Genomic DNA, 27,183 nt, shown 5'->3' on the forward strand with positions numbered 1-27,183 from the left:
ACGCAATACACATTTTGTAATCTAAAATGTGTTTATGGGCTACCAGATGCTAATTTCATGAACTTAGGCTATTTTACGCCATTTAGTGTTCCAATTTGTCATGCGGTGCCAAATTCTCCTATAATAATTAAAACACCTAAATAAAATGTATCGCCCAAATGAAACAGGCCGGTTTGTCAACATTAATACGTTAACACATTCTTAAATATCATCCAGAACTAGGGGCTGCAAATGGGTGGGTTTGATTGGATTTGGGCAGGTTAAAAATGGTTTGAACAAAAACGGGTCGATTTTCAACCCGTCCATATTTCGTGTTGGTAAATATGGGCTGGGTGATAAATGGATGGGTTGGTTACGGGTTAGCCCATTTTATCTATTTAAGTGTAATAATATTTCAAGTGTAATTTTATAATTTTTCTTTTGTCGAATTAAATTAATTTTTTCATATATTTAAAATTAAGTGTTATAAAATAGAAAATTCGTGGGGAGGGGGTGAGGGGTGGTGGTGGGTAGGGGGTGTGGACAAGTAAATGACAACCTCTCATCACATGCATCAATTCGCAGACTTAGTGTTTTCATAGTTAACTTACAGAAGAAATTAGAAACTAAGGAACAATTAAAAATTGGACAATAAAATAGAAAGGAAAGAAAGTGGACAACTAGAAGACAGAACTATTGTCTGAGATCTTTGATTTTTGATACTCAGCTTAATTTACACCGGGGTTTTAAAATGCGGGGTCTTAAGACGAGACATTTTACGTATATTCCGCGAGGAGTAAGCCGCATGAGTATTTAACTTTTACTATTTCATAAAATAATATAATTATGATAAAAAAATTTAAATAGGTAAATTTGCATAAAAATTTGAAGAAACTATAAATAAGTGAAAATTATATGTAGATGTGCTTCATCCCCACAAAACATTAATAAAATATAATTTAGGGCAACTTACATAAATGACTACATTTTGAGGGTTAAAAATTTGGCATAGCTATACTTTAGCTAATTACATTTCGTAGCTACAGTAGATTGTATTCACACGCTACAGTAGATTGTATTCAAAATTCGGCTGAATCAGATTTCGCTGTATCCAAGTTCAGATTTCGGAGTATTCCAGTCAGATGTATTCAACTAAGTTGTATTCAAGTCAGATGTATTTAACTCAACTTTCGTTTGTAACTACTTTTACACCGTATTCACTTTATTATATTTAATAATCGCTTGTATTAATTTTTTTTTTTTTTTTTTTTTTTTAAAAGGATCCTTCAAAATACATCCCCAAACACTAAATTTTGCACTAAAAATTAACGAATACACTCAAATACTGAATACAGGGAAAAAAAATACCCCAAAAAGAAATAAAAATACATTCGAATTAGAGATACAAGAAATAAAATACACTTCAAATTCACTGTATTCATTTGTTTACAAAAAGATCTCCTTCGAATACACTCAAATACTGAATACAGAAAATAAAATACACCCCAAAAAGAAATAAAATACACTGTATTTTCGGTCATATCTGAAAAATACAGTGTATTTTTCGGTCGCCGGAGATTAGAGAGACGGCAGTGGCTCGGATCTGCCCGACGCCTCCATCTCTTTCTCCAACCACCACCATCAACAACCCTCCAACGACCGACGAGATCGGTCAAACCGCCACTATACAGATCTGACTGCCACCAACAACCTCCAACCACCGCCACCAACAACCCTCGTCCATTCCCACCCATCTCATTGGGCAGATCTGAGCCACCGCCGCTCCCACCATACAGATCTGACCGCCACCACACAAATTCATACAAAAATCAACAAAAATCAAATGAACTGTTAATAGTCCAAAACCCTAATGTTAGATTCGACGGCGAAGGCGACGACGGCAACTATTAGACTCACCGGAGAAGATGGAGAGGAAGAGAGAACCAAACATTAGAGAGAGAAAGTAGATGTTAGAGAGAGAGAGAGAGAGAGAGAGGAGGAGGAGGAGAGAGTATCTGACTTAGAGAGTCACTACAAAAAAAATGGGTAATTTGTGGACGTTGAAAGTTGCAATTCGCGGGGATTTTAGTCTCCGCTAATTTCTTGAGGAGGCTAAAACCCTGCGTGAATTGCAACTTTCAACCTCCACACAAATTATCCATTTTTTTGTAGTGAGTTGGGATACACACATGTGTTCAGCTTATTTACCTTAATAGCTAATAAGTGGCAATAACATACAACTATTAGCAATAGGAAGTAATTAATTCAAACTATAGCTACTAAACATAATTAGTTTTAGTAGTTTGCCACGTCATGTAGATTTCCCTATAATTTATTATACACTACTTGCAAGCACAAGTGACTGTTCTTTACTTTTTTTTGATATAGTAGAAGAAAAGATAAAGAATTGAGAATGAACATAAATTAGGACATCTAGCAATAAAAAAAAGGTCTTAACTTTTATACTTAATGGTTCAATTCCTTTTTAAAACATTTGAGTACAAGTTGACTTTTGAGAATTTGGACATTATATTTAGGAGTTATTTAACAAATTTCGTTTTAATTTGAAAAAGTTTTCTAGGCTTACACCCCAACACAAAAAAACTCGCATGAAACGCCCTGGCATAAGCCCCAAATTGCTAGGCATACGCCTTTTGAAACTTTTTCCTCGAGGCGTTTAGGGTGCGCCCTGCCCCAAGGCTCTCCCCTAAAATGTCTTTTAAAATACTAATATACACTTGCAATGCGGAAAGAAAAAGAAAAGAAAAGGAACCTACAGATAAACCTGGAGCTAAACTGGACTTCTTTTTATATCTAAACCTCCTCCTCCATCAATAATTGAAGGCGAAAATTTAATAGTCAGATCGTAGGAAACTCTCATAAGTAGTTCCTCGTAATGTCTTGTTCACATCATCCCAGTTCTTGATACGTTCCCGCTGTGTATCTTAACTCGGTGGCTTTATTCGTGGCAATCTTAAAACATCTCCCAATTTCTGCAATAATCCAGAGAATAATCAGCAACAGGAAAAAAAAAAAAAAAAGGAGGGGGGGGGGGGGGGGGGTGTGGGGGGACATTGAAGATGAAGAGTTTCCGACCCTCAAGGTTCTTAGTAAATGTTTTCTTTTTGCTCCCCAAAGAAAAAAAAAGGAAAATAAAAAGTAAGGTCTTTCTAGAGGATAATCCGAATGATCATGATCTCAATTTTTGATATTGGAACACAACACTTTCACTGTCCACTGAGTCTATACTGATATTTATGGGTGCTAAGAAGTGTGTGCAGTTTAATAGTTACTGAAGTGGGTGAAAGATTAAGGTTCAAATCCCAATATAAACAAAACAAATACTAGTGATTTCTTCTCATGTGTTGAAAACCGGAGGTAGAAGTCTATAAATGTTGAAGTACTTAGACAACTGCCAATTAATAGTTTATTATTTCACTTTATGATAGCCATGAGTACTCCTTATGTAGTTTGACTGGACAAGGAGTTTAAAAAATAAAAGAAAACTTTTGAATCTTGTAGTTTAAAACAAGTCAAAGATATTTGTGTGATTATAGATTATCTCGTTAAGCGTAAAAAGTAAAGTTTAAAGTTAAATTATCGCCAAATAAGGAAATATGTCATTCTTTTTTGGACTGACTAAAACGAAAAGTGTGTCATATAAATTGGTAGAGAGAAAGAATTAATTTTCCAACAGACCTTAAACTTTGCATTTAAGGATTACTTCAAGAAACTCTTCAACTTCAAGAAGGATCGTGATGGCTACTGGAATTGGCTTGATGTTAACCTTGCATCTAAAAGGAATTTAGAGACCCAAGAATTATAGAAATTTTCTGTGTATTTGATGAACAGTATTTACAAGTATTTATACAAGTGTTTAAGCCACTTGTTGTGCAAATATTCAATTCCTAAACTACCAAACTATGTAAATAATCAAATGTCCTAGAGACTCGAAAATTAATTTATCTAAACCTAGATAGTGACCTCTAACAAAATAAATAAGCCTCATTGTACCTCTAACAAGATCTGTACACCTCATTGTTTCTAGAAAGAGAAAAGAATACTATGTAAATGTTAAGGGGTTTTATTCACTAAAGAGAAAATCAGATTTATGGGCAAATGGGCTGATCGTTTGATGCAGTATTCAAAGGCCCAATCTTCTTCATTTCAAATGAGGCCCAATGTGATAGATCAGCCCAGACACCATGTATACTCCAGTCAAAATATCAAAAGGACCAGTCCACATCTTTATTTTGACAACACCAATGTTCTTGTACTTTCTTTGTTGATATCTGCATCAGTCTCTTCCTTCCTTTCTTGATTTTGATTTTGCTTGCTAATACCCCCCCTCAAGTTGGAGGGGAGGGAAACAACCCCCAACTTGTCTAAGGCTGAGCGATGCGAAATCCCAGATAGGGGTTTGGTGAAGAAATCCGCAAGTTGTGCCGCCGATGGAACAAAGGTGAGAGAAATGAGCCCGGAGAGAAATTGTTGCCTTACAAAGTGACAATCCAGTTCCACGTGCTTAGTACGCTCGTGGAACACTGGATTGCGAGCTATATGAAGAGCTGCTTGGCTATCGGAGTGAACTTGAACCGGCAAAGATGGTGGGACTGCTAGATCTGTTAGAAGACGGGTCAACCAGGTAATTTCCGACGTAACTCTCCTCATAGAACGATATTCCGCTTCTGCGGATGAAAGTGACACTGATGCTTGTTTTTTCGATTTCCAGGAAATGGGTGAACCCCCTAAACTGATGTAAAACCCACTTACAGATCGTCGGGAGTCTGGGCAAGAAGCCCAGTCGGCGTCACAGAATGCCAGCAAAGTGAAAGATGGGTTAGAAGACATGAGAAGACCTTGACCTGGATTTTCTTGAAGATATCTCAAAACTCTAAAAGCAGCTGAATAATGAGCAAGGCAAGGACTTTGCATATATTGGCTGAGAATCAAGACTACAAAGGAAAGATCTGGGCGCGTGTGGGTGAGATAATTCAATTTACCCACAAGTCGGCGATACAAAGTGGGATCATCAAGCAAAGGACTGGAATCTGTGCTTAATTTGACAGATGGATCCAAAGGTGAAGAGATCTTCCCCAAATGCGAACAATCATACTCTGATAATAGCTCAATGGTAAACTTCCTCTGACTCATAATCAACCCCTGTTTTCCCCTAAGAATTTCAATACCGAGAAAATAATGTAAAATACCCCGGATTCTGACGCAAAACTCGAATTAAGAAAATTCTTGAGCTCTGAAATTTCTTGTGAGTGATTACCAGTGATTACAATATCATCTACATAGACTGCAAGTAGAGTAACATAACCATCTGATACTTTAAAATAAAGAGTAGTCATTTAGCGATGATGAGAAACCTTTAAAGCTTAAAGCACCAGCAAGCCGAACATACCATTGCCGTGAAGCTTGCTTTAAGCCATAAAGTGATTTTCTGAGCTTGCAAACATGTTGGGGACTTGGAGGAGTCAACCCTTTGGGGAATTTCATGTAAACTTCCTCTTGTAAATCCCCATGTAGGAAAGCGTTGTTCACATCTAGTTGATAAACAGGCCAATTCTTTTTAACTGCTACCGCAAGTAAACATCTTATGGTAGTCATCTTAACAACAGGGGAAAAAGTCTCATTATAGTCAATCCCCTGTTGTTGAATGTCACCTCTAACAACTAGCCTGGCCTTTAGTCTCTCGATAGTTCCATCTGATAAATGCTTGACTTTGTAGACCCATTTACAGGGCAAAGCTTTCTTGCCAGGTGGTAGGATAACAACATCCCAAGTCTTGTTGTTTTCTAGAGCTTCAATTTCTTTGTTCATAGCTGCTTTCCAGCCTGGGTGATTCTCAGCCTCCGTAAAACTGTTAGGTTCTGAAATCTGTGAAATAGAGTTCAGTATGTTTTGGTTCTGGAAGGACAAGGCTGAAAAAGAGAAAGTGGATGGTTGTACTGGAGTGGTAAAACAAGTTCTAGTTACATTTGTGAGGATAACATTATCACATTCATAGTCCTTTAGATAAGCCGGTCTTTGAGTGATTCTAGTAGTCCTTCTAGGGGGTATAACAGGTGAGGGTAAAGAGGAGTTAGAGTCAGTACTTATGTCATGATGTCCTAAATTGGGAGAAGTAGAATTGAGGAGATTATCTTGTGATGCATGAGGTGAGTTACAACTAGAACTGTTAGGAGAGAACTGATGTGGAGATCTGGATGTGAGAGTAAGAGGACTAGGTGGTATACTGTTAGGACTGTTGGGAGTAGAATGATCATTAGAAATATCAGCTTGATCTGGCATAGGTGGAATAGGTGTTGTGTAGTGGGGACTGGATGTAACATCATGTGTTTTGGTAAAAAGAGGGAAGGTTGGAAAGATTGTGGGCTGAGAATGGGAATTAGAAGCAAAAGGAAAGATATTTTCATGAAAGTGCACATCTCTTGATACAAGCAGTTTCTTAGTGTTCAAGTCTAAACATTTGTACCCCTTGAGTTTCGGATATCCAAGGAATACACAAGCCTTAGCTCTAGGCTCAAATTTCCCTCTATTACTGGCCAAAGTAGAAACATAAACAAGACAGCCAAAAACTTTCGATCTCTCTCATATGCAGGTTTGCTTTGAAATAGTGCCTGATAGGGAGTTCTTCCTCTTAAAACTTTGGAGGGTATTCTATTAATGAGATATGTGGCTGTCAATAAACACTCACCCCAATATTTTATAGGAACTTTGGATTGGAAATACAGTGCCCTAGAGACTTCTAGTAAATGCCTGTGTTTTCTCTCTACAACTCCATTTTGTTGTGGAGTAGAAACACAGCAGGTTTGATGAATTATACCTTCTGAAGATAAGAATTCTGAAGCTACTGCACTTTTTCCTAATTCAAAAGCATTATCAGACCTTATAATTTTCACCTTCACATTGAATTGTCTCTCCACCATAGATAGAAAATTTTTCAAAACAGGAAAAGCATTACTCTTAGTTTTCAACAAGTGAGTCCAAGTTCCTCTACTATAATCATCAACAATAGTAAGGAAATACTTAAAACCATCATGTGTTGGTTCCTTATAAGGTCCCCAAGTGTCTATATGAATCAATTCAAAAATTCTCTTGGACTTAATGTGACTTATGGGAAAGGACATCCTAGATTGTCTTGCCATGGGACAAACATCACAAGTACATGTAGACATTGATGGAAATTTAAAAGAACCAATGTATTTCATTGCATGGAAAGGCAAATGCCCCAATCTTTTATGCCATAAAATTACATCGGATTTTGATTGAATGGAAATGGGAACAGAAAATGAAACTGAAACAGAATTAGAAACTTTCTTTGAACCTACTACACTGCTACTGCCCTTAGAACAAAAACTATTAGTGGTCCTATCAGGTTGAAGAAGAAATAGTCCATCCTTAGATTCACCAAAAGCTTGAGCCCTCTTCATAAAAGGGGCCTGCAAAAGACAACCAACTGATGTGAATAGAAGAATTGATTGAAACTGTTTAACAAACTTGTCAACTGACAGTAGGTTGTATTTGAAAGAGGGCACATATAAAACATTTTCAAGAGTCATATCTGCGAATATAGTGATGCTGCCTTTGTGAGTGATACTAATTTTAGATAGGTTTGGCAAAATGATAAACATAGGGCTAGATAGAGGAATCAAAGATTTGAAAATACTAGAATTGAAACACATGTGCTCAGACGCCCCTGAATCTATGATCCAGTAGCTAGAATTTTTGGTAGCTAACACTGTAAAAGATAGGGTGTAAGATATACCAGCAGCTGCATTAACATTTCCATGTGCTATAGATTCAGATGTTGTGCCAGGAGTTGGAGTTTCTGCCATTTTCTTTCCTCTGTAGTGAAGGACAGCCTCATTGTATTCTTCATCAGTCAAGTAATGGTTTGGATTGTTTGCCATGCTTGTGTTAGCATGCATCATTTTGTTCATCCCTTCAGTTTCATCAACTGACACAGAGTTGCTTTTTGCTGCAGGTTGTTGAAATTTATTTCCCTTGGTGAATTTGAAATCAGGGGGAAACCCAATGAGCCTGTAGCATCCTTTCCTAGTGTGATTTGTCTTTTTGCAATAGGTACAGTATAAGTTGCTTTGCTTAACTTGGTACCTTTGCTGTGACCTGTTTTCCCATCCTCCTTGATTTGTTCCCCCGTTCTTCTGTCCAGCATAGACTTGATTAACAGAATAAGCTTGGTTATCTGTATGAGCATTCATGTTTGCTTGTTTTCCTGCCATGAAAGATGAGGATCCTGTGTATCCATTTGCATTAGCATAGGATTCCCTTTGATTCTCATCTTGCAAGAGTAGTGAGTAAGCATGGTTTAGGCTAGGCAAAGGTTTAAGCATGAGAATGTTGCTTCTAGCTGAGCTATAGGTATCATTTAACCCCATTAGAAACTTGATTAGCCTTTCATCTTGAAGACACTTGTCTAGCTTATCCTTACCTCCACAGGTGCAATTACAGTTGCACTTGTTATCTGCGTTTAAAGAGTCTAGCTCATCCCAAAGCCTCTTAATCTTAGTGTAATAACCTGCTACATCAGTGTTTCCCTGAACTATATCACTTAGTTCTTTTTGCAAATGAAACAACTTAGCACCATTTGATTGTCCAAACCTTTGCTCTAGATCTGTGTATAAATCCTTAGCAGTTTTTGAGTAAATTACACTATCTGCTATGTCTTTTGATAGAGAATTAAGCAACCAAGAAGTTACCATATCATTGCACCTATTCCATGCATGAAAACCTGATGAATCTGGGTCTGGCATCTTGCAGGTTCCATCGATGAACCCAAGCTTGTTCTTGGCCGAAAGAGCAATGAGAATAGTCCTTCTCCAACCTTGGAAACCTCTTCCATCGAAGATGAAGTTTACCAAGCTCATCCCAGGGGAGTCTGATGAGTGAATATAGAGAGGATTGTTAGAATCAATTTGTGAAGTTGCTGTGATTTGAGTGACTGCATCTGTTCCTGCCATTGCTTAGAGAGTATGATGTGAAGTTTTGAGAGATTGAAAACAGATCTGGATCTTTGAGTAGAAAAGCTTAATGCTCTGATACCATAAAAGGAATTTAGAGACCCAAGAATTATAGAAATTTTATGTGTATTTGATGAACAGTATTTACAAGTATTTATACAAGTGTTTAAGCCACTTGTTGTGCAAATATTCAATTCCTAAACTACCAAACTATGTAAATAATCAAATGTCCTAGGACTGAAAATTAATTTATCTAAACCTAGATAGTGACCTCTAACAAAATCTGTACAGCTCATTGTACCTCTAACAAGATCTATACACCTCATTGTTTCTAGAAAGAGAAAAGAATACTATGTAAATGTTAAGGGGTTTTATTCACTAAAGAGAAAATCAGATTTATGGGCAAATGGGCTGATCGTTTGATGCAGTATTCAAAGGCCCAATCTTCTTCATTTCAAATGAGGCCCAATGTGATAGATCAGCCCAGACACCATGTATACTCCAGTCAAAATATCAAAAGGACCAGTCCACATCTTTATTTTGACAACACCGATGTTCTTGTACTTTCTTTGTTGATATCTGCATCAGTCTCTTCCTTCCTTTCTTGATTTTGATTTTGCTTGCTAATAGCATCTGGGGGTGCTTCCTCATTGCTCTTTGTCTAGCTACTCATTGGATTATGCACGTGCCCGTCTTGCAAATGATTCCAAGGCTTCAAAGAGAGGGGTGAGAGGCAGTTCAAGGGTTTGGTCTATGTCTCTGGTGAAGCTGTCAATTGTACGAGAGCTTGACGCATTCTCCTAGATTCTTCAAAACAAGATGAGGGTACCAAATCTATTTTCAAAGGTGTTGGTGCTAAGTACATCCTTCACACCGTTGTTGGTGCTGGTATGTGGGTGGGATATGATAAGCTTCAGATGTTCCTTTATCGAACAAAATATGGCTCTGGTGGTGTCTAATTAGACACCATCCATGTTCAAATAAGAGTATTTATGTGAGCGAAGCAAATATGGTGTGGAATTAGGAGTTAAATAGCTTGGAGCCATTGTCTTCCTTTTGGAGTAATTTAATGAGACATTCCATCTTGAAACTATGAACTCAGAAAAATATATCAAGCTAATAAAACTCAAATAGATTAATATAAACATTATCAAGTCACGAGCAAAAAAAAAAAAAAAAAAACAATGCAAAATACATACATGAAAGTAAAGCTTAAAACGTGAACACAGGAAGAACCAAATCCATTATGCCAATGTCTTCTTATTCCTGGCATTTGAAAATAAGATAGTGAGTCAAACATAGTGAGTCAACCATTTATATATTATTTTCCAATACAGATAATTATTTAGCTGGACCATGCTAAATCAAATTATACAATGGTCTCCACTTGAAATTCATGTTATACATAGTTAAGTTTTTACTACCATAAAACGTCAACAAACTGGATGAGTTGTTGTATTACAAAAGTATGAGAACTAAAATATATAGTTAAGTAAACTAAACGATCAGAGTATGCTTAACATGAATAGCTGAAATTCTGAAATCAATTTTTACTTGATCGGTAACTTGTCTAGAAGCGATTATTTCTTCTTCTGCACTACCTCTGACCTTGTTGTTTCTTTCTCATTCGCATGATAATTTTATGTTCCAGTCCTTCAATGAATGTTGCAAGCCATTTCGGATTTCCAATTGACTTCACGAAAGATAATATGAATATTCCAATACATATTCCACTTCCATAGCCCATAAGAACCGCTTTCCAAAAATAATTGAGAAATTCATAATTTCTTTTTTTGATCATCTAGCACAGATACGGGATAATTTGTCTCTGATACCCTATCATTGCCACAACCTTTTGAAACTGAAAATCCACGTAAACCATCATTACCTGCATAAGAATTATTCTGAAATGTAGAAAATTGAGGCTCTTCTGGGATGCATCCTTCAAGATGATTGCCAGAGAGATTTAAAATTGCAAGAGATGTAAGAGAAGCAAGTTGTTCTGGTATCTCTCCTACAAGATGGTTAACTGAGAGGTCCAATGACCACTACTAAAAAACTGCCAAAAATTGACGGACAAAAAACCGACGCAGTGCGTCGGTTTAAAAAACCGACGGAAAACCGACTCCCTGCGTCGGTTTTTTACATTTCTAATTTTTTTAAATTATTTTAATTAGAAAACCGATGGGGACGACGCGTCGGTTTTTTGGCGAATTTTGAAAATATATATCGCAAAAAAAAAACCGACGTCCCACGTCGGTTTTATTAAAAAAAAATTAATATAAAACCGACGGACGACGTCGGTTTTATTTTTAAAAATATTTTTTAAATAATATGCAATTCAATTTGTTTTTTAAAAAATAATAAACAATTTTTTTTTTAGGAAACCGACGGACAGTCGGTTTTCCTATTTTTTTAAAAAAAAATTTGGGTCAAATACAGTCAAACGTGGGAAAAACCGATGGAGCGGGTCGGTTTGTCCGTCGGTTTTTTTTAAAAACATTCCCAGACGGGTTTTCGTACCCATTTCTTCTCCTCTTCCCAATTAAACTCCCATTCCCCTCAAACCCTAGCTACCCGCCGCCCCCCTCCCCTCCACCCAGCCCCGCCGCCCATTTCCCCCGCCGGCCGCACTTGCCCTGGCCCCCGTCCCCACAAACCCCAGACCCGTTTTGAAGTTAATTAATTGAGGTTAGTTTCTCTTAAATTAGGGCTTTGAAAATTCTTTCAATTTTAGTTTTATTTGTAGATTTTAGTCCTAATGCTAATCTATTTAGCTTTGTTAAACATCATTTGCAATGTTATTAATGTTGAATTTGTGAAAAAAATGTAAACTTTATTTGACTAGTTTAGTTGTCATTTTTTTTTTTTTTGGCTTGAGATTGTGCTATATTTCATGTTCTTTGTCAATGTATTTGTGTTAGCTTAATTATCATTCTTTGTAATATTATTGATGTTGAATATGTGCAAAAATGTATACTTTAATTATTTGACTAGTTTTTTTTTTTTTTTTTTGGATTGTGCTTTTTGTTAGAATTTCATAAGTTATTAGAATTGTTATTGATCATTCCAAATTAGAATTGGTTGAGATTGTGCTTTTCAAAGTTAGAATTGTTAAGTTATAGTATTTCTATAACCTCAATACTAAAATGTAGATTTTATTTCTCTAGATTTACTTTTCAATTTTTAGAATTGGTTGGAATTGTGCTTTTCAAAGTTAGAATTATTAAGTTATGTTAGAATTATTAAGTTATAATATTTCTATAACCTCAAAACTAAAATGTAGACTTTATTTGACTAGATTTACTTTTCAATTTTTAGAATTAAAGTTAGAATCCATAAATTATTAAAGTTAGAATTGTTATTGAGAATTCAAAGTTAGAATTGGTTGGGATTGTGCTTTTCAAAATTATATTAAATTTAGAATTTATAAATTATTAAAGTTAAAATTGTTATTGAGAATTCAAAGTTAGAAGTGGTTGGGATTGTGTTTTCTTAAGTTATATTTTAAGTTAGAATTCTTAAGTTATAATATATTTTTATAACCTCAATAATTTGTGGGTATATTTTTGTAGATGGATCGTATGTGGATGTATAATATTAATAATAGTAATCGTGTGGGTGTACATGATGAATTTGTTGAAGGTGTTGATGGGTTTATCACACATGCAATGACACTTCACCCTTTTCAAAATGAAGGGGTAATTAGGTGTCCTGTTCTCATTGCGGTGTATGCAGATTTGAAACCGAAGCGGTTAGGGTTCATTTATATAGTCGTGGCTTTAATTTGAAATATTATGTTTTGGACTGATCATGAGAGACTGATGGGGTCAATGGTATATTTTACAATATGGTTGTCGGTGAAAGTAGTGTGTGCGCAGAATATAGTCATGTCCAATATGATAGAGTTAATTATATGGTTAATGATGCTTTTGGCGTACGGTCCTAGGTTTGAACTCGAGCAAAATTTTGAGGAACCTCCTAATGAAGAAGCAATGCGCTCTATCAAGAATTAGAAGAGGCTAGTCGTCCACTTTGGGTAGGGAGTCAGCATTCTAAGTTGTCTGTTGCAGTTAGAATGATTAACATCAAATCAGATTGGACTGTTGCTGAAGCTGCTATGGACTCAATGATACTCGACAGGCTATATTTAGAGAGTTTAACGTATGAATCTTATTATATATTTCATAACTTGAATTTACTTTTATATAAATCATCTAACATTAGCTATTTGATTTGCAGATGTATTGTACATGGGATCCAATGGACAATGATAGGGTTACTGCAAACTTTGAGAGGAAGGAGAGTGCAAGGTTGTCTGATTGGTTTTCGAGGGCTAGAAGGTATATAAAGATGCCCCAATGGCTAAAAACGGCGAACTGGGAGAAACTTAAGGCATATTGGCGAACTCCGAGTTTATCGCCAAGTACGAGCGAGTAAAGGTCGCCAGTGCATCCCAGAAAGGTGGCTCTTTGCACACTGCAGGTGCAAGAAGTCAGGGGCACGTGGCTAGGACAATGGTAAGTAATTTATACTTTTAAAGTTACCTATGATCAATATATCATTATTGAGTTACTAATTTTATGTTTAACCTTTTTTTTTTTTTTTTTTTTTTTTTTTTTTTGCAGAAAAAAGCTACGGGACAGATGCCAACTCAGGATCAGCTATTCCTAAAGACCCACACAAAAAAGAAGAAGCAGGAGTCGGATCCGACCCTATGGGTTGAGGACAGGGCTCGTAATTCCTATGTAAGTGATAATTTTATTATTTAAGTAATTATATATAAGTTTAATTATGATATATTCGTTATATACTAAGTTTCATTTTTTAATATGCAGACGCAATTTATGGATGATATGGACCAGTACAGGCAAACTCAGCCTGAGCATCTGATCCGTCCTCCACTGGAATTAGAGATAGATTTTTGGTGTGGAGCAGTTAGGGGAGTACAAAAGGGTAGAGCGTATGGTCTAGGCCCAAGGAACAACTTAAGTCGCCTTCGGTCAGGATTGAGAGGTGAAGGGTCTTCTCGACAAGCCGAGGGAGTCGATGGTGTTCGGAGTCGCGACTATGGCGCGCAAATTGCTTGAACTTAATAGGAAATTAGGCGAGGACCGAGGCAAAAGAGTTGAGGAAAGTAACACCATGAAAGTGAGCCTTGAATCGCTCATGGCACAAGTTAAAAGCCACATTGCATGTGGACAATTTGGTGTGCCCCCTTCTCCCCCCCTCCGACCTAGAAGATGATGATGACTGTGATTACCTAGCCCGGACACCAGATGATCAGTTGTAGTAGTTTGGATTTAATAATGGACTTATGTTAAACTAGTTAATGGTACTTTTGGTTGGACATTTAAGTATTTCTGAACTTTTAAGGTCTATTTAGATCGTATTTGATGTGTTTAGATAGTGGTTGATGTGTTTTATTATTACTTAGGGTGATTTTATGTGTTGTAGCTCTTTTAGAATTGATTTGGAGCATTTTAATGCTAGTTTTGAGTGCTTTTGATCGGTTTTCGTGTAGGTGTCGGCTAGAAAATTCGGGAATTGAATGCGGGAAATTTTTCCGCAAAAAACGACGACGCGTCGATTTTCTGGAAATTAATTTTGGAAATTTTCCAGAAAACCGACTCAGTCCGTCGATTTTCTGGAAAATAATTCTGAAATTTTATGAAAAAACCAACGCACTGTGTCGGTTTTGTAGTTAAAATAAAAAAATTTAAATAAAAAAACGACGTAGTGCGTCAGTTTTTCCATAAAATATATGTTGTTTTTATATAACATAATAAATCAGAAATTAAAAAAACTGACTCAGTCCGTCGGTTTTTTTAATTTTTCTTATTTTTTAAAATTATTGTATAAAACCCGACGGACCACGTAACCGACGCAGTCCGTCGGAAAAAATCGACGTGGTCCGTCGGTTTTCAAAAAGCGAGGCTATGTAAACCGACGGACCGTAAAGGGTCGGTTTCCCGTCTGTTTTCGTCGTCGGTTTTTCCCCTTTTTTTAGTAGTAGACTCAACCGAAGATAAACTTCGAAGTGATGGTCTTAAATGACCTTGCAATCCATTATGAGATAAATTTAACACCCGAAGTGCAATAAGATCTCCCATAATACTTGGAATATATCCTTCAAATTTGTTACTTGAAAGATCAATGGCGGTGTAAACGGTCAAAATTCTGACAAGTTCAATCTCAGGTCCGTTGGTTGCAACTGTAACAAAACCATGATAGTATCCATTTCTAAGATATCTTGGTGCTTCCATTGTGTGATTAATTGTCTTCATGGCTTTCAGAAGTTGAAACAGACTTGTCGGCAAATTTCCCGTGAAGGCATTGTAGGAGACATCTAAAATTCGAAGCTCAGGGAACAAGTTCTTCATCATTGATGTTCTGATGGGTCCATCTAATTTATTTGATCTCAGACTTAAAACTTGCATCTCTAGGCGAGTCCCCAACCACACGGGGAACGTGTCATGGATGTGATTAGCTCCTAAATCAATAACTTGCAACCTTTTGCAATTGGCCAAAGATCGGGGAATTTTCACCTCTAGTCATTACCATGCAAGTTAAAGCTTCTTAGTGAACTTTCACTGCTAAAAGTTGTTTGGAAGAGTCCCAGAAAGACTGTTGTGTTGCATATCCAAAACCTCAAGATGACCACTCATGTTGCCAAAACATTGCGGAATCGCTCCCTTCAAATTGATTCTAGCCAAATCTAGAATTCGTAATAATGTTAAATTACAAATAGATGAAGGGATCTCTCCGCTGAGATTATTATATGATATTGCCAAATACTGGAGGCCGCTTAAATTACCCAAACATTGAAAAATTTCTTCCTTAAAATTATTTCTCGCCAAATGCAGTGTTTGTAGGAATGTCAAATTACAAACAAATGAAGGAATTTCTTTGGTGAAATTGTTGACATCGAGAAGTAGACTTTGCAAGCTTCTCAAATTGCCAAAGGAAGTGGGAATTGAACCAGTGAATTGATTATTGGTTAACTTCAGACCATTGAGGTTTTTCAGATTCCCTAACTCACTAGGAATGAGACAAAAAAGTTGGTTATCATGAAGATACAAAAGGGACAAGGTTTTCAAATGCCCCAATGAAGAAGGAATATAACCACTAAGAAAGTTATTACCCAAAGATATCTCAGTAAGAGACCTGAGGTAACCTATTTCTTTAGGAATAGAGCAAGAGAAGTGATTCTCATGAAGATACAAAAGGGAAAAGTTGTTCAAATTCCCCAATGAAGAAGGAATAGAACCATTAAGAAAGTTGGTACCCCAAGATAGCTTAGTAAGAGACCTTAGGTTACCTATTTCTTCTGGAATGGAACCATTTAAATGGTTGTCAAATATGCAGAGAGTTTGAAGCTTGGCTAGTGAGCAGATTTGTGGTGGGATTGTTCCTGGAATCTGATTGATGCGCAAATCAAGATAGACAAGATTAGTGAGATTACCAATTTTAGGTGGGATGGTGCCAGAGAGATTATTCATCCTAAGGTCAATATATTCAAGAAAAGGGAGAGATGAAAATGGAAAAAAAAATAGAATGTGCCAATGACACTAGCTTCTGCAATATTCAACCTGTTCACTCTCTTATTAAAACATGTAACTCCATGTCAGTCCTTGCATGCATTAGAACTTAGTTTCCATGAAGCCAATAAGGAATTGTTCTGGTTTTGGAAAGTTGCTTTCCATTTGAGGAGCGCAGTTGCTTACTCAGTGGAAGCAAAAGTAACTGTAAAGAGAATGAGAAACTGAATTAGAGAAAATATTTTTGGGACCATCATCAAATATTTGCTAAACGATTTTGAGTTGATTTTTTTGATTCTTGATGAACTTGTGCAGGGGTACACTTTTTATATTGTAGTAAATCAGTAAAAGACTTAGCCTGTAAAATACGGTGTGCAATCAGAAGGACTTGGAAGTCAATGAGTCTTTGTCTCACTCTCCGGGGAAAGTAATTAAAGACCAAGAAATTATTAAAATGTGTTTGGCGATTAGTTTTCAATTGGTCAAGCTTAAATAAAGTTGTGGAAATCTCATTTTGTCTTATTATATGATCCAGACATATTTTGGTCCTCAATTCTCATCTCTAAATTAGTGGATCATATCCAGCAATTCTCGGTCTTACACCAATAAGCCCGAGTGAATTTCTAGACTGCATTATTTTCTCCAACATACTTTATACTAGCTGAATTCATATAGCTAACGTAAATTTATTTGGAATAGAGATGCAATTGTTATTCTTATGTACTACTCTCGAATAGTTTGTCCTATATATCTTGCATTTTAAGTCATAAGTCCTAATCCAAGTCCTTACTGAACGAGTCTTGCGGTGAAAACTTCAAATGAAAGCTATTTAACACAACTCTCTTTCACTTCAAATTTTCATTTTGATGTGACTACTCACTAGTTGAATGTATTCTTTACTTTAATTTCCATGGATCATACGTTCGTTAAATATTCATTTTGATGCGACTACTCACTAGTTGAATGTATTCTTTACTCTAATTGCCATGGATCAAACGTTCGTGAAATTCTTTAAAAAAAAAAAAAAAAAAAAAAAAAAAAAAAAAAAAAGGAGACAAAAACAGAATAATCACGAAACAAAAACAGACAGTGTTTTCGTCCAGACCCCATGACATATTTCTTATTCCAATGTAATTGATGGAAGACTTATTTTCTTTTTCTCTTTTTGGTGGAAAAATAATAGAGATTAAATTTCCGTTATGAAACTTCATTTATATGTGATCACTGATAAAAGAAGTTGAACACCCTGTAGAATTAAGAATTTTCAGTTTGTTGGTTATCCCCTTGTTCAAAATAAAATTCGGACACAACAATTGTGAAGATTGTAAATTACAAAGTTTATAATTAAGAATATTTAAAAATAATGATGAGTTTATAAACCCTCAAGTAGTGATAGTGCCATTTTTCAATTATCTTTTTACAGCTTCGTTGAGCTCATAGCATCATTACTCTGCAAATATGTTGTTTCTTCTTCTTGTTTTCCTTTTTTCATGATGGTGCTGTTCGAATCATCTTGTGCCCAGAGGTGGATTCAGGATTTGAAGTTTGTGGGTTTAATAATCTCAAACTAATTTACAATGATAGCTGGGTTGACAATCAAATATTTATAAACGAAAAAGGGTCTAAAATACCCTTGAACTATTAGGATTGGTACAAAAATACCCTTCATCCACCTTTGAGCCCCCAAATACCCTTGTAGTTAACCTCTTGGGTCTACTTTGCCCTTGTTTTTAACGGACCATTTCATTTATTACGTGGCGGCCTCTCATTGGATAGCCATATAATTAACTAAAACTAATTAATTCTCAACCCATTTTACCCGATCCACCAACTAAACCCTGACTCGTCCCAAATAAATCCCTGACAAACCAAATTGAAAAACCCTCTAATCCATTTCATTACAAATCAAAATAAGGAAAAATTAACTCGCATTAAGTGTTTAAATGGAAAAATCGGATGTTAAAGTTTTTATTGACCATATTTGTGTTGAAATTTAGTTGAATCTTTTGCCAAAAAAAAAAATACTTGTTTAATCTCATGAAACCTCCATAAAACTTGGACATTCATTGATGAACATTGACCTCAATTCGAAAATTTAATTTTGAGATTTGTTGGCAATTTGAACTTGATATGTTGGAATTTGGTTCTTAAGCTCAAGCGTGATTGAGTATACTTGGAAAAAAAATCCATTAAGGAAGTGAACTAAAGCCGCCATTGAAGGAGCTTTTCAAAGCTTGCTTTGAATTTCTAAATTTGGGTGTTTAAATCAATTGGGTGATACTATTTTTAAAGTTTGTAGCATGAATAACCATCGAATTAGGGCTTAGAACCTTAAGAAATAAGCAGAAAACTCCATGGAAGTCATTAATGAAGCTTGAAGCTTCAAGTTAGAAGATGACATGGTGGTGGTAGAGATTTTCTCACGTGGGCCAAGTCAACATACGGATCATGGATGGATTTTTTTTTTTTTTAATTTGGGAAGGGTTTAAATTTGGGCCAATCAGATCTGGCCACGTAATAAATAAATATTTAATTTTTTTTTAACATGACCATTAAATATAAGGGCAAAGTAGACCCAATAGGTTAACGACAGGGGTATTTGGGGGCTCAAATGTGGATGGAGGGCATTTTTGTACAAATTCTAATAGTTCAAGAGCATTTTAGGCCCTTTTCCAATTTATAAATTGTCAATGGAATTTTTAGTACATATACAGGGTATAAGCAAAAGTTACTGAATTCCGAGAAACCAGTACATAAAGCTTTGAATCCGCCCCTGCTCATGCATGCACACCTGGACTATTTCAAGGAGTATCAATGTTTTTGTTGCTTCTCTTAATTCTTTTTCATGTATGTTCGCTACCCAACAATCTCCCCCTCGAACTAAGTTCAACGCAGGTCATTTCCACGATCCGCGAGTTAATTTTCGAGATTCGATGTGTGCCACCCACATCATTTGCGAGTATTTATACTCGTTACGCTGAACCTAGGCTCTGATATCAGTAGTTGGGCTCAACCAGCCCCCAGATACTCTTCACGGGGTGTGGTATTGTCCGCTTTGGGTCAAGTCCGCACAGTTTTCTCCAAAAAGGTCTCACACCATTAAGAGATTCCTACATCTTATATGTTGGTTCCTAATCTTTTCAGCTACTGATGTGAACTTTGTTCGCACATCTAACAATACTAGAACTCTTTTTTTTTTTTTTTTTTTTTTTTTTTTTTTTTTTTTTGTAACTAAATGGATTTATTTACCAAGTGCCAACATACAGAGAACAATACAAGAACTTTTCTATCTGAAAGTAACAACGGGAGTCTCCTTTAATTGATTGAAAGGGAAGCACATTAAAAGAAACTGCAAAATTCAAGAGCAAGAGCAGAATCTACCAATCAAACCCTTCATATTATTTACCAAGGATAACAAACTAACAAGATGAAATGGTCGTCCTTAGGAATGGAATCATCTTTGATAAGGTCCCTTTTACCCCGAAGTGCAACTTTTGGGTGCGAATCCAAATAGTCGGGCCCCAAAATGTATATCAAATACTAGGTGGTAAACCAAATAAAAAAGGGCAATCACGTCAAGCTTATTAAAGGGCATGGTACTCAAGGAAGATTTTATGCCTATTGGTGTCATCATACAAATTAATCAGCAACGGATCCAACAATGAGTTCGTGAGTTCAACAGAACCGGGTATCAAATGGTATGTATGTTTGTGCACACGCACGTGCAAAAATAACAAGCATAAAATAAGTTAAATATACATTTCATAACCTACAACATCTAAGTTCTCAATCTGTCACTAATACAAATATTGGTGTTTTACTATACTTTCTTTGTCCAAAAAAATTAGTTCCGAATATGAAGATTCATACGTCAATATATTTTTATTAAAATTTCAGATATCGATAAACTATTCTTTGAAATAAAATTTACATATTTTGAAACTACTTAAATAGTAAATTACAACCATTTTTAATCCGCAAAATTCAAGTACAGAGTGCAGAACAATCTTATAGCTAGCAAAGAAAAATTTCATTAGGCGATTTCTTCTCATCAGCTTAAGCCTTGGTGGGCAAGCACCTGATGAAATAGTCGAGGTGTGTTCAGCCAATACTGAATTCGGAAAACAGGTCTGTCCAACATAATGGATTGATAGTGTGTTTCCATAGATCGTTTTTCTTTGATCATACTATATTTCTTAAAATTTTCTTACATAGATATAGTTTGAGTTAAAAGCAGTGACTGTACATCAATTATCAATCTGATAATCAGATCGTCTGTGTCTCCTTTTACACAGTAGATTCGTGTTATCGCTCTAACATTGAATATTCGCTAGATTGGAGAAATTAATCGCAGAGAAACTCTAATTTGTTCTTTAGATCATGTTAATGACAAAGTTAAAGACAACATGAATCGGGCGTCTACAGATTGCTATGCATTCAGAGTAAAACGACACCCTATATCAGTTACTTAAATATGATTTTGAATTGTTTTGAAATGATTCACAAAACAAATATGGTGTGAAAGTACGAGTTAAATAGCTCGGAGTAATTGTCTTCCTTTTTGGAGTAATGCAATGATACATTCTAGGTTGAAACTATGAGCTTGAAAATATATATCAAGTAAATTAATACGAACCTCGTCAGGTCACGAGTAAAGAAACAAAGAAAAGAAAACCAATGTCTAAACGCACAAACTAAAGCTTAAAGAAAAACCATTACACTAACGGCCTCTTGTCCTTGACATCTGAAATACTGAAAAGCGAGTCAAACACTTTTAAATTAATTATAGTTTTTAATATAGAGAATTATATCTAGCAAGCTGAGCTGTGCTAAATCAAGTTGTACGGTGGTTTCCACTTGAAACGACATGTTAAACCATCCATTACCAAATTAATATTGAACTTACTCCCTCTAATGACAGCTTCAGCTAATGCCGGTATACATTTAACATTATATTTACATGATTCCTCCTCCGTGACAGATTATAGTTAAACTTTTACCAGCTTAGAACATGATTAACTAAGGTTAATCCTTTTCAAAACCTTCTACTTACTGAAATTGTCGGAAAGAAAAATATGCTTATTGCTTAGTGTAGAGCACCGCTTAGTTGTTATAACAAAAGTATAAAAACTAAGATCAATGTTAATAGCTACAATAAACTAAAAGAAATGCGTAGAGCTTAACTTGAAAACCTGAAATTATGAAACCAAAATTTGCTCGATTGGTAACTTGTCTAGAAGCGATTATTTCTTCTTCTATAATGCCTTTGATCTCTCTGCTTCTTTTTCCTTCGCATAATGATTTTGTGTTCCAGTTCTTCAATCATCCTTGAAAGCCATTTTAGATTTCCAGTTGAAATCATCAAATATACTATGGATAATCCAACACATAGTCCACTTCCATAGCCCATAAGAGCAGCTTTCCAAAAACCATTGAGAAATTCAGAATTGCTTGTTTCATCGTCTAGCACATATACAGTATAATTTGTCTCTGATACCCCATCGTTTCCACAACCTTTCGAAACTGGAAATCCACGTAACCCATCATTACCTTCATATGAATTGCTCTCAAAAGTTTGAAACTGAGGTCCTTGAGGTATACATCCTTGGAGATGATTGTGGAGAGATTTAAGACTGCAAGAGACGTAAGAAAAGCAAGTTGTTGCGGTATCTCTCCTGACACCTTGTTAAATGAAAGGTCCAACGATTCTACTACAGATAAATCACCAAGTGATGGTGGTATGTGACCTTGAAATCCATTATGGGATAAGTTCAACACATGAAGAGCAATGAGATCTCCCATATTACTTGGAATGTGTCCTTCAAATAAGTTACTTGAAAGATCAATAGCTGTGTAAACCGTCAAAATTCTAACAAGATTAATCTTATTTCCCTTGGTTACAATTGTTATAGAATCTTTGTAGTACTCGTCTCCAAGGTATTTTGGTGCCTTCATTGTTTGATTAATTGTCCTCATGGCTTTCAAATGTTGAAAAAGACTTGTCGACAAGTTTTTCGTGAAGGAATTGTAAGAGATATCTAAGATTCGAAGCTCAGGAAACAAGTTCTTCATCCTTGATGTTCTGATGGGTCCATGCAATTTATTTGATCTCAAGCTTAAAACTTGCAGCTTCGGTAGAGTTGCCAACCACATGGGGAATGTGTCTTTGAGGTGATTATTTCCTAAGTCAAGAACTTGCAACTCTTTGCAATTGGCCAAAGATCGTGGGAGTTTCCCCTGTAGCTTATTGTTATACAAGTTGAGGCTTCTAATATGAATACTTCCAATGCCAAAAGTTGTTGGAATTGCCCCAGAAAGACTATTCTGGTGCATATCAAAAACCTTAAGGCTACTGATATTAGCCAAACATGGCGGAATCTCTCCCATCAAGTTGTTTTTAGCCAGATCTAGAACTCTTAGTGATTTCAAATTGCAAATAGATGAAGGAATTTCACTAAGATTATTGTTTGATATGAAGAAGTATTGTGTGAAATTTTGTGGAATAGGTATGGACCCTTGAAGAAAATTGGACCGCAAATCAATAATATATAGAGAAGGATTAGGAATTGAGTCCATATTTGTTGAGTCCATATCTGTCAACATATTGTGTGACAAATTAAGACGATCCATATTAAGCCAGATTGGCCATGCCCAATCAGGAATTCTTCCTTGAATCTTATTATGGGAAAGATTCAAGTCCCAAAGTTTATTTACTGGTCTTAGAAAATCCAATTTTTCTACTTCACATGCAACCAATCGTAAGCTAAAAAGAGATTCTGGCAAAGTAGAATTAATTTTGTTCTCATTGGTCAATGAGATACGATTATATGAAAGATCAAGACCCTGAAGTTTTTTTAGGTTTGAAAACCGACATCCACATTGCCACTAAAATTATTTGATGAAAGATCAAGCCATGTTAGGTTCACAAGGTTTTGAATTGACTTGGGAAGATAGCCTTGCAGTTGATTGCCATTTAAACTAATTCCCTGTAGTGAATTAGACTTGAAATCCTCAAGTTGACCAGAAAAGTGGTTATCACTCAAGTCTACATTAATTAGCGATGGAAGGGAGAATACACCGGATGGAATTATTCCATTCAGGGAGTTACGTCTAAGGTCAAGCTTTTGGAGATGAGAGAGTTGGAATAAGCTGCTATTGGAATCAATCACTCCAACGAGTCGGCTGCAACTGAGGTCAAGCTCAATGACATGGCCACTCATCTCATCACATTTTACTCCACCCCATAAACAACAATCACTGCTCATATTCCATGAATTCATGTCTGAATAATTGTTATCACAAATATCAAATGAAGGATCAACAGTAAGTGATTTCTTGAATTTTAGAAGGGAAGTGCTTTGGTCTTTGGGGCACAGGAATGAAGACAAAGCAAGTTCATGACAGAGAGAGAAAATTAAGAGCACAATTGAGAGTTGCATGTAGCCCATGTTTGAATAAAAGAGTTCAAATGTTGGTACTCGAAATTATGAATAATCTATGCAAGTATATACAGGAATTTTTTTAGAAAGCTTAGTATGTTTGATAATATTAATATATATTAAAGTTTTCTTTGACTTGTCAAAGTCACTGCTAAGACGTACTTTCTCCGAAGCTTATTATGTTTGATAATATATACTCTCTCAGTCCCAAAAAGGTTGACACTTTTCACTTTTTGAGAGTCAAACTTTTTAATTTTGACCATGTGATTTAACATAGAATCTTTTATTTTTTCAAAATAAAATTTACATATTTGAAAATTACGTAAAAAGTATTATAAGTCACTATATTTAATAATTTAAAATATTTAAAAGACGTATGAAAAAATTACGGTCAAAGAACAACTTGTTTGACTCTTGAAAAGCGAAAAGTGTCAATCTTTTGGGACGGAGGGAGTATTAAAGAAATTGAGCTAACTAATATTTGTAATTGTGAAATTCACTGTGATACATCTATTTGGTTAGAATGAATACAATTATGTTATATATAATAACTGATAACTAACACATATGATTCCGAACAATTCTAAGGTAAAGATAAATTTGTACGGGGTGAAATCCGGACTTGGTAGGAGGATCAGTCAGAAACCGACTCTTGGAAGAATTGATTCGGCCCGGTCCAGGTTGATAGAGAAGTTCTCGATCATGACCCGGGGGCGGCCTCACATCACCATCCCCAGTACGTCTTGGACCGATGTCACCCCGGGGAGGCGAGGGATGCTTTGTGGTTGAGTAAGCAGTTGCCACGGGATCATTTCACCCGGTCATAGCTCCTTTTACAGCTGGAATGTATTCCCAATAACCACTGTCCCCTCAGTCGGTCTCGAGCCTTGGACCCTTTGTCTGATGGGACGTTTGTACTGTGAAGTCATTTCATTTGTACTTTCATGTTGAAAAGTCTATAATTTGTGAAAATAAATATACCTTCGTCTAAGAGAAGGAACAAACATCTCATTCTTCAAAAAAGGGTTTTAATCGAATACGATTTATTTGTCTTTAATCCCTTTCAAACAAACTTACTTTTTATCCTAAAACCCATTTTTAGCGGTAGACAAAACTGATAAGTAGTTGAATATTTTTAACTCCGAATAATTCAAGTTGCAAGGTTGATGCAATTGCTACCGCAAGAAAGTTTATACTTGCTATAAAAGTATAAACTCATTTCCTTGTTCTCAAAAGGTTAAAAATATTAGAGGTAATTTAAGTCAAGACAAAGACTACGATTGATGGATGGAATTTTGTTGTTTCTCAAGTCAAACCACAAGTCTTGCCATGGAATTTTCAAAGAGAGCTCACAAAATCTTCAATATTTGATGTTACTCTTTCGGTGAACGCATTCACTACTCAAATTGCAGTGGATTAAGGGGCTAGTTTTGCAGTATTCAATTCTTTTCTTTACTTTCCTGACTTTATTTTTTGTAGCGAACAATCGAAAGGCAAAAATTTTATTCAGTAAAGTTTTCTCTAGTTGATATAGTAAATGATCTCAGTTTATGATATAGTAATACAAAATTAGAGGTCAAAAATATAGTTCTCAAACTACAACGCTTTGATATGGTTCCTTTAACATCAAAGTGCAATTTATTTTTTGATATAACTATTTGGTATCCGGAAATCACTTACCGACAAGATTTGCATCACGTAGGCCCTATTAAAAGAGATATGTAATGTACCAGAATTTTTTCATTTTCAGGGCACGAACCCGCAACCTTTGATTACGGTGTGGGTTAAAAAGTTATCTTCATATAACCTGCTTAATTTTAAGGGAAAAGATGCAAATATACACCTCAACTTTGCGATTTAGAGCATATATACCCCCTCATTAAAAAAATGGTGCATATATACCCTTATTGTTACACAAATGATGCAAATATACCCTTTTGGATGACGGAAATTTTTTAAAAAATCATTTAGCTTGTTTTTAAATTAAAAAAATGTCACGTGGCTTTAAAAAAAAATAAGCCCACCCATTTGTTTAGTAGACTTATTTTTTTAAATCCACTTGGTAATTTCTTCTTGTGGGTCGGGTTGGGTTCGTTTATAAAAAAATGGGTAGACTTATTTTTTTCAAAGTCATGGAGATATTTTTTTAAACGAACTAGACAACCTGCTAAAAAAAATTGTCACATGGCTTTAAAAAAATAAGTCTCCTAAAAAAAATGGTTAGACTTATTTTTTAAAAGTCACGTGACATTTTTTATTAAAAAAATAAGCTAATTAATTTTTTAAAAAGAAATCCATCAGCGAAAAGGGTATATTTGCACCATTTGTGTAATGGTAGGGATGTATATGCACCACTGTTTTAGCAAGGAGTATATCTACACTAAATTGCAAAGTTAAGGGGTATATTTGGACATTTTCCCTAATTTTAAAGACAAAGATATAAGATTATGCATTGAATTTTACTGTTACGAGAAGGAGAAAAGCCAAGCAAAGACAGGTTTCTTGATGGCAATCAATTCCAACTTTAGAAAATGTTTTCATTTTCAAGTCAATGCACAAGTCTTGCCACAAAAATGATCGGGTCAATTTGTCTAAAAAACTTTTATTTTATTTTAGTTTACTTAAAATTAAAAAAAATTAATTGGAAAGTTACCAATATACATATCTTTTTTACTGACAACTTGTGACAATCAGTTGCCTATCTGAGATATAAATTTACTGAGTTTAACTTTTAAAACTTTTGTCTACCTAAAATATTGTTCTTCTAAATATATGGGTCCAAATTTTAATGTTAGTTGATGATTTAGTGGTTTACACACACAAACACACATACATATATTAAATTCAGTTAAACTGGTTGCTTTTGAGTTGCATCCGCCTTTAACATCTTGCATAAAGATTTTTCAAGTCCTTGCACAAGTTGTTGTAGAATTTCAAGTGAAAGATACTCAACACACAAATTCCTTTCACTTTAATTTTTCATTTAGATGTGACTACTCAACCAATTAAATCTATCTAACTTGTTTCCAACGGCAAATACTAAAAAGACTTCTAGTTAACAAGATCATTCAAGAGGCAATCACATCAAAGAAGATAAAACAATGTTTATTGGTGTCATCATAGGGTGAACAAATAGGATTTTGTATTGTACTAATTAAAAATTTGACCTCGTTAAGAAAAATAATTGCTTTGCAAGAAGTGGAGAAAAAATATGACGGGTCACGTAGATTA

General features: G+C 35.4%; 1 protein-coding gene and 2 pseudogenes across 1 annotated transcript; all 3 read right to left on the reverse strand.

Moving 5' to 3' along the window:
- Nucleotides 1-7,177: 7,177 nt before the first annotated feature.
- Nucleotides 7,178-8,958, reverse strand: LOC132037537 (uncharacterized). The gene is made up of 2 exons (XM_059428062.1): nt 7,757-8,958; nt 7,178-7,430 (listed from the first exon to the last, which is right to left on the reverse strand). Exons 1-2 carry the CDS (start codon nt 8,877-8,879, stop codon nt 7,396-7,398), a joined length of 1,158 nt encoding a protein of 385 aa, XP_059284045.1. The 5' UTR covers nt 8,880-8,958; the 3' UTR covers nt 7,178-7,395.
- Nucleotides 8,959-10,339: 1,381 nt separating this feature from the next.
- On the reverse strand, nt 10,340-16,799 carry LOC132036491 (receptor-like protein Cf-9 homolog; annotated as a pseudogene).
- Nucleotides 16,800-21,744: 4,945 nt separating this feature from the next.
- On the reverse strand, nt 21,745-23,961 carry LOC132038099 (receptor-like protein 9DC3; annotated as a pseudogene).
- Nucleotides 23,962-27,183: the final 3,222 nt, after the last annotated feature.

This window comes from Lycium ferocissimum, chromosome 11, assembly GCF_029784015.1.
Source record: "Lycium ferocissimum isolate CSIRO_LF1 chromosome 11, AGI_CSIRO_Lferr_CH_V1, whole genome shotgun sequence".
Taxonomy (NCBI): domain Eukaryota; kingdom Viridiplantae; phylum Streptophyta; class Magnoliopsida; order Solanales; family Solanaceae; genus Lycium; species Lycium ferocissimum.